The sequence below is a fragment of the Myotis brandtii genome, unplaced genomic scaffold (genome assembly GCF_000412655.1).
Source record: "Myotis brandtii unplaced genomic scaffold, ASM41265v1 scaffold2247, whole genome shotgun sequence".
NCBI classification, from domain to species: Eukaryota; Metazoa; Chordata; class Mammalia; order Chiroptera; family Vespertilionidae; genus Myotis; species Myotis brandtii.
This window is the reverse complement of record NW_005358421.1, coordinates 2430-13773: the sequence shown is the minus strand read 5'-3', so window position 1 is coordinate 13773 and position 11344 is coordinate 2430. Positions and strand designations below refer to the sequence as shown.

Below are 11344 nucleotides of genomic sequence, written 5' to 3'. Positions count from 1 at the left end.
TGAAGCAATGCAGCAATGCAAGCTGCTGTGGGGCCTTGGGCCTTCTTTTGGATGTTCTGGGTCTCTCTGACCCAACTGCAGGTAATTTTAGAATTTTAGATCTCAAAGGGCCAGCCCATTCATATGCAAAAGCCTCTCGTGGAGTTCTTTCTTAATCCCTGCTGAGGACCATGAGAAGCTGCAGCACCAAAACTAAAGTATGCACCGAATTCAAGGTTTTGTTCCAGTTGTCAGATTCCAAACTAGACCCAAATGGATTGCAAAGATGACCAAATGAGAGCTCTGTTTAAAACTTCAATTTGTAAAAGCAAAAGCAATGACAGGAACAACAACAAAATTCATTCAGAGGGATCATATGTGCTTACAAGTGTCTTCTGTGGCCTTCCTGAGCTTAACAAACAAACCTATCAGCTGATGATGACAGCAGAGCGAGGCAGGGCTGCGGACCCAATTTTCATTTCCTGGGCTGCTGGAGAATAAATGAATGTGGTTCCAAAACTAAACGAGGGAGGTCAGAGACTCTTTCCAATTTTGTCTTTTAGTTGTATTTTTGAAGTGGTTGTGCGAGGCAGCAATTTCAGGTGTTTACCTATGCCACCATCTTGGTTTCTCCTCAGAGAGAGTAATTTTAATAATTTATTAGCCCAATATGTAAAATATTATCGTTTCAACATTTTATCAGCTTAAAATTATTAATCAGGTATTTTGCATTCATTTTTTTCATACTAAGTCTTTTTAAAAATTAAATTAAATTAATTTATTTTAAAATCTTTATTGTTTTAAGTAATTCATATGTCCCCCTTTTCCCCCTATTGACCCCTTCTAGACTACTCCTGCCCCCCCCCGCCCCAGGCTATTTTCTGTGTCCATGGGTTAGGCACATATGCATACAAGTTCTTTGGTTCTCTTCCCTCCTGCCCACTCATTCCTGCCTTCCCTCTGAGACTTCGAGTGTGTTCCATGCTTTTATGTCGCTGGATCTATTTTGTTCAACAGTTTATTTTGTTCATTAGATCCCACATATGAGTGAGATCATTTGATACTTGTCTTTCTCTGACTAGCTTATTTCACTTAGCATAATAATGGTTTCCCCCATGGGACACTGATATATCCTCCCACAGAGTTCCCCTACCTGCTTGGAGATACTGGGATGGGCCCTGCATGTTGGAGAATGGACGTCTATGTGGGATACAGGAAAGGGAGTGAGCCTAAGGGCCTGGATTGAGGGGTCTATGAGGGTGTAGAATCCCTCAGTCTACCCACTTGGACACTTTCCCTGGGATGCCTGTACCCCAGCCAGAGCCAGTAATCAAGCCATCAAAGTTATTAAGATGATTTCTGTATTAAATAAAATTGTGGATGAAGAATGGGGATGCAGGAAACAGACTAATGGGTCTAATGTTTTCCCCCAACCTTTCGCTTCTCAATAAAGTGCAGTCATCTGACTCCTTGTTTATTGCTAGGAAAATGATGACTCCTCTGAGAAGCTCTTAACAATGATCATTGTGCCCCTCATTCCCTTGGGTGGGGACAGGCAGGAAAAACCATGACAGAGACGGGCAGTAAGTCACAGTCTGCTCCTTAGATGAGCGTCTAGCTCTAACTCAGGTTCACTGGTTGCCACATTTTCAATTGTCAATAATATTTCTATTTTTTAATTATAAAAGTATGACAAGATTACACTTTTGCTATTAAAAAAACACAGGAAAAACAGAAACCTTTTTTACTTGACTCCTTCAATCTATTCTCTTTCTTATTGTTGATCTGGAAAATAACCTTTCTCTATATGTAGTGGTTTGAAAATATGTGTACAATGATTTGATATTACTTCCTTCAAAAGATGGAGCGTAATTCCCTTCACCTTTAAGTGTAGGATGTACATAGTGACTTGCTTTAAAAGCCTAGGATGGGGTAGAAAGGATGGTTTGTGGTGTCAGAGGTTAGGACTTGAATGGGTTTGAGTCTTCCTCTTTCTCACTCTTTCAGACCACCTGCTCTGGGGGAAGCCAGCTGCGATGCGGTGCATATACTCAAGCAGACCTATGGAGAGGCCCATCTGGTGGGGAACCGAGGTCTCCTGATAAAGCCACATGATTGCATTATTGTACTGTATTCTGCCACCTGGGAGGGCACAGGCTCTCTGATGTCAGGAACACTCTGCCACTCAGAGTTCCTATTCCTGGGAATGAGAAGAGGAAAGAGCACATAGTCCCCAGGTACCTTTTTCTGTTGATAAAGAGTACCCAAAGGGTTAGTTGACAGGTCTGGCTAGTTCCAGAGCACAGGTTATGTGGTGGTTGCTAATATTTGCTTCCCGGGTCACCCTTCACAATTAGAGGATTTATTACACAGCTATTGGGGTGCTGCTGGCAGAAAGCTCTCAACAATCAAATCCTTCACGGATTTCTTTAGCTGAAGAAGGTTGCCATGCCCAGGTCATGCCCCCTTCCCAGCAGCCCACATCCAGTGATTGATTAATGAGTGGAACAGAGCCCAGCCCTCTCCCCCAACTCAGGAGAGCTCTGAGGGGTCATCCATCTTCAGACCTCCCTGCAGAGATGACGGAGGAGTTCCACTGAGACTACACTGCAGCTAAACTTCACTGTCTGCCCAACTCTGCTCCCCTCTCTTCCCTTTCACAGGTGTTGATACTAACAGCACTTTTTAATAAACCTCTTGCATGTTGGTCTCCATCTCAGAGTCTGCTTCCTGGGAAACCCAAGCAGGGACAGTGGGTACCAGGACTATTCTAAGAAAGCACATGATGAGATAGGGTTTTAGAGCTGGATTACTGGCCACCTGGCTGGCTCCACTGCCGGTAGTCAGAGCACTGACAGAAGGTGACAGTGCAATTGTTCACTGGTTATGAACTGCGACGGTGGCCTGGTGGAAGGGAATGCACCAACCGTTACTTACAAGGCACTTGAGAAATATGGGAGAAACAGTAACTGTGTTCACGCTCTGGAAAAGAGCTGAGGGTAATTAATCAGTTATTAAAAGCTAAGTCAGCCCTAACTGGTTTGGCTCAGTGGATAGAGCATCGGCCTGCGGACTGAAAGGTCCCAGGTTCGATTCCGGTCAAGGGCATGTACCTTGGTTGCGGGCACATCCCCAGTAGGAGGTGTGCAGGAGGCAGCTGATCGGTGTTTCTCTTCCATCAATGTTTCTAGCTCTCTATCCCTCTCCCTTCGTCTCGGTAAAAATTCAATAAAATATATTTTAAAAAAGCGCTAAGTCAAAGCTGAGGACCTCCTTGGAGGCATATACGGTAAACTCTTATCCCCTGCAGCCAGAGGCAGAGCAAGCTGAGAATCAGATTCAGGGCTTAACCATGTGAGCAGAGGAGCTCCACTGAAGGTCTAACTCTCACCTAAGGCAGGTCTGCTATGCCCAGGACAGGGCCCTCGGTGGGAGAGAATGGGACCCCACACATGAGATGGGCCACCAGAGTTGATACCCCGGAATCTTGAATCCTCACTTTCTTCTGGGAATCAAGGGGTAGAAGCAGGGGTGGCCCTATGTACTGTCACTCCCAGTGACCAACTTCAGGGAAAATTTCCTCCACCCCTATATCCCTGGGTTCTGAGAATTTAAAGCATTCCCAAAGAGAAAACACTTTCTTTTGGGAAAAAGCAAGAATTTTATTGAACCGTAAGCTTTGGCTGCCATCTGAATATTTTGGGCTCCTTGTGACAAAGGACAGCAAAGAAATAGATTCACCATCCGGACAGGACTAACTGACCCTGATGATTAAGTAAGACAGAACTGCTGTTACACAGTGGGGGCAGGGAGGAGCACATGGAGAAGGCAGTATGGGAAATCTCTTCAAGTACAAGTCTTTTCCTGTCTGCCATAGAAATTCACTTCATAGATGTACTTGTAAAAATGTGCCAACATGTATGTACTAGAATGTTTATATTGGAATTATTTATATTGCAAAGCTTAAAACAAAATAACCTATTTGGAAACTACCTAATATTTATTAATAGGGAATCAGTTAATTACATTATGGTCTACCTAAACTTTTTATAATAAGTGCAGGAATTAATGTGCAGAATAATCTACATAAATAAAAAATACAGATATGCATAATGATATATGCACTCAATAGTTTTCTGAGTGACACATAACATTTTAAAAAAAGTAGTGGCTGCCTTTAGGAAATAAAATTGGCAGGTTTAAAAGTTTTTTATATCTTTCTGTAATATTTGATTATCTAACCATATCCAGGCATCATATTACTTTCATTTATAGTTAATAGCAAATGTCTAATACTTTCAACAATAAAGATTTATTAAAAAAATAGCAAATGTCTGAGAAGTGGTATTGTAAGTCACTTAAATTTTATTCTTTATAATTTTTGTTTTAAAAATGATTGAATACTATTTAAGAATATTCAGAAATCAGAGAAAGAAGTGGGAGCAGGTTAATATTTTGCTCCCATTTTGGACTTCAAATCATTTGTGAATCAAATTTTAAGACTTCAGAAAAAGCAGCCTGGCAAAGAATCCATTCATCACCTGGCAACTCCTCATCCCCTCAGCCTTCCCAGTAAGGGGAGCCATCTCTTACTGGGTTATATCTAGTTATAAAATGTGTGTGTGTGTGTGTGTGTGTGTGGCGGGGGGGGGGGTAATGCCTTTTCCCCTGGGTTATATCCGGTCAAAGGAGTACAGCATAACAATTGACACAGCCTCCAATATTGCCATTCAGAGCCTCCCCAAGCCCTTTTGGTGGGTATAAACCTGATTTGGGGCTGGTGGGGTCAGGGCAAGTTCTAGGATCAGCTAAGATCTAATTCCCCTGTGACTTCCTGCTTCTCTCCCTCTCAGGCCACACATAGTAGCTTGGTCATGCCAGCTGGTCTCAGTCGGGGACACGCTAGCTCCTCAGGCACACCATCGTAGCTTGATGTCAAAGGGACTCAGGCTCTTTTCTCTCAGGAGTTTCGCTTCCATGTAAATGTATGGGAGCAAAGAGAGATATGTTTGGGTTTGTTTGGATGCCTGGTAGCATCCAAGAACCATATATCACATTCCAGTAGGTACCTCAGGGGAAGGACTGAGGACTCCATTTGCCTATGAAGTCTAAATCCAGGCTCTCATTCAGTTTAATACCCTTTTACTCCTATACAAATAATTCACAAAGGGCTGAAACACTCCATTGTTAAATTCTGTTACATCGCTGGCAACCAGGATTGGGTTCTCCACAAAATTACCAGGTTTGGTCAGTGCCCTCAGGCACTGTCTCTCTTTGACTTTCTGGGATTATCATGTCTTCCCAAGGAAGTGCGAATTCCTCAGGGACACTGGGGGAAGGTTAGTGATGCTAAATCTCCAGCATGTTGGTTCAGACACAGGAAACACAACTGGGCAGTGTATGGGGCTGGGTAAGGGAAGAGCTCTTCCTTCTGAGCCAGAACTTCATGACTCTGCAGTTGACCGTGGTACCCCTGGTCCTACTGTGGGACTGTGGGATTAGTATGGCCACTGCTTCTTTTCAAATCTGATTTGGAGACGCTAAGGGTGTGCCTCTGATCCACGCTCTCTCAGTTGTACCTATTAATTTCAACAGAAGTTTTTCGAGTGATCACTATATAATGGCTAAATGTTCCCACATCGCCTTAGGCTTAGAAAGTATTATGTCATTGGTAAACAACACCACCACAGTGAAACAACCAGGCAGGTGTCCAGCGGTGGGAAAGGGAAAGTTAAAAAAAAATTTACTTAATTCATATCTTGGATGACCTCTGGAAATAGGCTCCCTAGCTACAGTACCCTGGTGAATAGCTTTCCATTGTATTATTATGGGTCTGAGTCTCTGCATTTGCTTTTCCTCTAAAGCTGTTCTTCCTCCTGAAGTTGGTGGCAGGTGATGCCACCATCCACGTGTGAGGTCAACCGGGCAGGCCATAGCCCTGTGAGTAGGAGGGATTTTGCTGGAAGGAGAAGCCATCCCAGTGACAATCACCAGGGAGGCTGTAGGCCATGAAGAGGCTCTGTTCCTGCTCTCTGATTAAGACCTGCCTAGGGAGTCCAATTCCTTTCTTTTATTCTGGGCTTCAAGGGATTTATTTATGCTTGAGGTCACCATCAGCAGTGGGGAAAATGGCTACCTGACCCTCCCCAATCCATACTTGCTCAATGGTAGGGCAGCCTAACACACAATCTTCAAATCTCAATGAATTAACCCAATAACAATTTATTGCTTGTGTCACAGTCCAATCAGGCTTTGTGGCACCCATGGGCAGATTTTCTTCAAGTAGAAAGTCAGGAACTCTGGCTGCTTCCATCTTGGAAACTCCATCATTTCAGAATCCTTCACTTCCAACCACGCACATAGGGGAGAGTGAGTCAAAGCTCTTGTGGGAAATTTTAGGGCCAGGCACAGGCAAAAATTATTACATGGCTTCAACTTAATTGTCAGGGAGGCTTCCTATGTCTGCAGGTGAGGAAATGGGATTGGAGCGCCAAGCCAGTCTCTGTTATATTCACACAGAGGTGCCAATGCCCACAGTTATTGCAACTAATTAGAGTTTTCAGGTGCCCCTGCAGATCTGTCTCCCTCCCCATCACAGCGTACCAACTATCTTGATTTTCTTAGACTTTAATGGCACCTATTTACCAATGGCACCTATTTACCAATGGCACCTATTTACCAATGGCACCTATTTACCAATGGCACCTATTTACCAATGGCACCTATTTACCAATGGCACCTATTTACCAATGGCACCTATTTACCAATGGCACCTATTTACCAATGGCACCTATTTACCAATGGCACCTATTTACCAATGGCACCTATTTACCAATGGCACCTATTTACCAATGGCACCTATTTACCAATGGCACCTATTTACCAATGGCACCTATTTACCAATGGCACCTATTTACCAATGGCACCTATTTACCAATGGCACCTATTTACCAATGGCACCTATTTACCAATGGCACCTATTTACCAATGGCACCTATTTACCAATGGCACCTATTTACCAATGGCACCTATTTACCAATGGCACCTATTTACCAATGGCACCTATTTACCAATGGCACCTCAGTGGGGAAAATGGCTACCTGACCCTCCCCAATCCATACTTGCTCAATGGTAGGGCAGCCTAATACACAATCCCCAAATCTCAATGAATTAACCCAATAAGAATTTATTGCTTGTGTCACAGTCCAATTCAGGCTTTGTGGCACCCATGGGCAGATTTTCTTCAAGTAGAAATTCAGGTACTCTGGCTGCTTCCATCTTGTAAACTCCATCATTTCAGAATCCTTCACTTCCAACCATGCATATAGGGGAGAGTGAGTCAAGGTTCTTGTGGGAAATTTTAGGGCCAGGCACAGGCAAAAATTATTACATGGCTTCAACTTAATTGTCAGGGAGGCTTCCTATGTCTGCAGGTGAGGAAATGGGATTGGAGCGCCAAGCCAGTCTCTGTTATATTCACACAGAGGCGTCAATGCCCACAGTTATTGCAACTAATTAGAGTTTTCAGGTGCCCCTGCAGATCTGTCTCCCTCCCCATCACAGCGTACCAACTATCTTGATTTTCTTAGACTTTAATGGCACCTATTTACCAATGGCACCTATTTACCAATGGCACCTATTTACCAATGGCACCTATTTACCAATGGCACCTATTTACCAATGGCACCTATTTACCAATGGCACCTATTTACCAATGGCACCTATTTACCAATGGCACCTATTTACCAATGGCACCTATTTACCAATGGCACCTATTTACCAATGGCACCTATTTACCAATGGCACCTATTTACCAATGGCACATAAACATTTGAGACCTAAGGCACTGTGTGATAACATGACCACACCATACTTGTTCCATATTGATTGTTGAGTTGAATTAATGAAGGCTAAGGATATTTGGATTAACTGTCTCCAAATCATATTTGAAAAAAAGCCAGACTTAGAGGTCAGGTTGAGCCAAAGGCAAGAAGAGACCATCAGTTCTGCCTGCACCCAGAAATATCCCTAAAAATTCTGGAATCCTGCTGTGGCACAGAGAGTCCAGAACACATGAGGAACTGTGGTCAACTGCAGAAGCATGGGGTTCTGGCTTAAAGGGAGTGACTTTTCCCCTCCCCAGCCTCTCCCCCGCCCCTGCCCCAGACCTGGTTATCACTCACTGTATTTGAGAAAACCTGGACTTAATTTTCTCAGTCCTCAGCATCCTTTTTGATTTGGTTTTTCACTGTGTGTGTGTTGGCCTGGGCTTGCTCCCCTAGATTGACCACTACAGAAGATCCTTGCTGGTCCTTGTCACTGTGGTGGTAGGGCAGTCCCTGAGGCCTGAGCTAGCCTGAGTTTTGACAGTTGTTGAGTCATAAACCTTCCAGTGGCTGCCTGAATTATCAATAAATCTGATCTGCTTGCTCCTCATCTGTGCTAGAATATTACTATCTATAATAATAAAAGCGTAATATCCTCATTAGACTGGACAGCCGAATGACCTTCCAGACATCATTCCGGACATCCTTCTGGATGGAGTTGCGGCAGTGGGGGCTGTGGCAGAGGCGGTTAGGAGCAATCAGGCAGGCAGGTGAGCAGTTAGGGGCAATCAGGCAGGCAGGTGAGCAGTTAGGGGTGATCAGGCAGGCAGGCGAGTGGTTAGGGGTGATGAGATAGGCAGGCAGGCAAGCAGTTAGGAGCCAGCGGTCCTGGATTGCGAGAGGGATGTCCAACTGCCGGTTTAGTCCTGATCCCTCAGGGATCCCTGCAGAATTGGGCCTAAACCAGCAGTCGAACATCCCTCAAGTGGTCCCAGATTGCTAGATGATGCAGGCCGGGCTGAGGGACCGCCCCCCCTCTCATGCAGGAATTTCATGCACCAGGCCTCTAGTTAATAGCAATAAAGAGCTTTACCAATAAATGTAAAGCCTTGGGACTTGATGGTGTTGTGTTTACCTTTCCTTGGTGGAGTTTGGTTCTGTGTACTGTTGTCCCTGCCTAGTCCCCTCTGCTGCTGATGGCTGTAGTCTAGGGTAGGGCATTCTTCCTGGCATATTTGAACGTGTGGTGAAAGCCATTTCTTTTTTTTTCTTTTTTTCTTTTTTACTATTTATTTATGACAAATATGCCACATCTGTGAGATAATGCTATTAGCCTTGGCCAGAGAATGGAGTTTTCTGACTCACCCATTCTGCAAAAGGTCCCACAGACAGCATAGGTTTTAAACTGGACATTGAACCTGCCTGTCACTTTGTCAACTTCAGCCATGCTCATCTGGATGGTGTGGTCCTTGGTGTCAATAATGCATTTGCTGGCAGAGCATTTGCATGTACAGGTCCGCAAACTTGCCAGTGCCGTTCTGCATGTGGAGGCCACACCTGGTGACACCATGACCTGAGCAGTTTCTTGATTCATTTCCTCAGCTCTGTGACCTGAGACTAGGTTGCACCAACAACAGCTTCTGAGAAGAACAAGACAATAGGGCTAAATGCTTTCTTCCATGGCAACAGTCCTGATTGGAGCACTTCGCATATATTAAACCACTCTGCTAACTTGGATCAGGTGTTTTCTGGTGTTTAACTAGAGCGAATGGTACTGAGTGCAGTCCCAGTGCCCATTCCCATGACTCACAGTCTTATGGGGCTGCTTGCTTCATCAAGAAGAGGTGAGTTTATGTGTCATATGGAGAACCTTCTCAGTCGTCTTGGACCCATCTTTCTTCTGTAGTTAACACAGCCTCTGAGCAATCAGCCATGCTGAAGTTGGCCTTCTGGGCTCACTCCATAAAGTATCTGGCCAAAGGTCCCAGCTCTATCTTTGTTTCATGTCCATAGAAATAGCATGTACCTCTCACTCCTGATTTAGGCATTGTCCACACTCTGGCTCCAGTGCTCATTCTCCTCTACTTGAGTTCCCAGTTATGGGCCTCTATCATCTAAATCTCATCAGTTTTGACGTTAGTAGGAGGGATAACGACAGTACTCAGGGAATAATAGATTCATAATGTGAGAGGAGGTATGGAAAACTTAAAAAAAAAACTATCCCAGGAGAGTATAAAATCCAGGGTCAGATATATTCAGATTTAGATGATAAAAAAGATGAAAATCATTTTAAAAATTAGTTTTAAAATTATAAAAGACGTATATATGCTTGGTTAAAAAAAAAGAAATAGTCCAGAAAAATATCAAATGATAGGTAAAAATCTCTAGTCCCCTTCTATTTTAAGTTCTTTCAGAGGCTAGAGTTGAGGAAAAACAAGCTGGACTACTACTTCATTATTTATAGTTAAATCAATTATACATAAATCAAATTGTTTAACATAAAAATGAAACTATAAAAGTACTGGAGGAAAATATAAGGAAATACAATATTTTAAAATATTTTTTTTTCACTGTTCAAGGTTTACTTGGCATTTTAGTTGGTATGACACTTGGATAGTTGGCTGTATTATTTATATGTAGATTTTTCTTTTTACATTATATGGCAATGTACACTAATCTGATAATACAGTACACAGAATAAGAGCCTTTAGAACAGTTATGCACAAAACATGCAATATTGGATTTACATTGGATCCCAGAATGTGACTAATTATAGAAAAAGGAACCACAAGTTATATAACACACAGTGAACACACATCTAGTCTGAAGGGCAACTGTAGTGTGAGCAACATTGGCAGTGGTGCCTTTGAGGAGGTAGAACTATTTCACACTAACCAGTTTAGGACTACAAAAGATAACGACCCTCCAGCATCAGGATGCAGATGCTGGGTTTTATAAACCATTACTATTTCTGTCTTTAGGAAACTGATGTTCTTAGTCACAGATCAGATAAAAAGGACAACATGCACAATCTCCAACTAAAATCCTGCTGTAGCCTAGAGAGTGAGGTGGTATGACATCAGAAGACGTTAAAACTGCAGCTCTTTCTGGATCCCCCACAGTGTATCTGCACTCTTCTTCAAACGGGCCTCTTCCTCAGGTGTCAGGGTCACCTTCACAACATCTGAGATTCCATTCTGTCCCAAGATGCAAGGAACACTAAGGAAGATGTCATCTTTTATTCCATAGAGACCCTTAATCTTGGTGGAAATTGGATGCACCCGCCTAAGATTCTTCATCATACTTTCTGCTAAATCTGCCACAGATAGGCCAATGGCCCAGGATGTATAGCCTTTCAGTTTGATTACCTCGTAAGCACTGTCAACCACCTGTTTGTGAACTTGTTTCCACTGTTCCTTATCTGCATCAGTGCCTAAATCAGGGTGCAGATTCTTTAGGGAGACACCAGCAACATTCACTCCACTCCACACAGGGTCACTAGAATGTCCATGCTCCCCAAGCCCCCACCCCTGACAGCT

General features: G+C 43.4%; 2 protein-coding genes and 1 pseudogene across 2 annotated transcripts in view; all 3 read right to left on the bottom strand.

Annotated features, from left to right (window-relative positions):
- LOC106726079 (olfactory receptor 11H6-like) overlaps positions 1-9026 on the bottom strand; it is a 34561-nt gene extending 25535 nt beyond the window's left edge. Inside the window, exon 1 of the mRNA XM_014539642.1 lies at positions 8941-9026. Coding sequence (XP_014395128.1) covers positions 8941-9026 — 86 coding nt within the window. The remainder of the gene's footprint in view (positions 1-8940) is intronic.
- Positions 9027-9094: 68 nt separating this feature from the next.
- On the bottom strand, positions 9095-9349 carry LOC102253990 (annotated as a pseudogene).
- Positions 9350-10364: 1015 nt separating this feature from the next.
- Positions 10365-11342, bottom strand: LOC102253683 (L-lactate dehydrogenase A chain-like; the record flags this gene model as incomplete). Its single annotated transcript, XM_005866177.2, has 1 exon — positions 10365-11342. A coding segment is annotated over one exon (448 nt), but the record flags the coding sequence as incomplete, so codon positions are not given.
- Between the last annotated feature and the right edge of the window lie 2 nt (positions 11343-11344).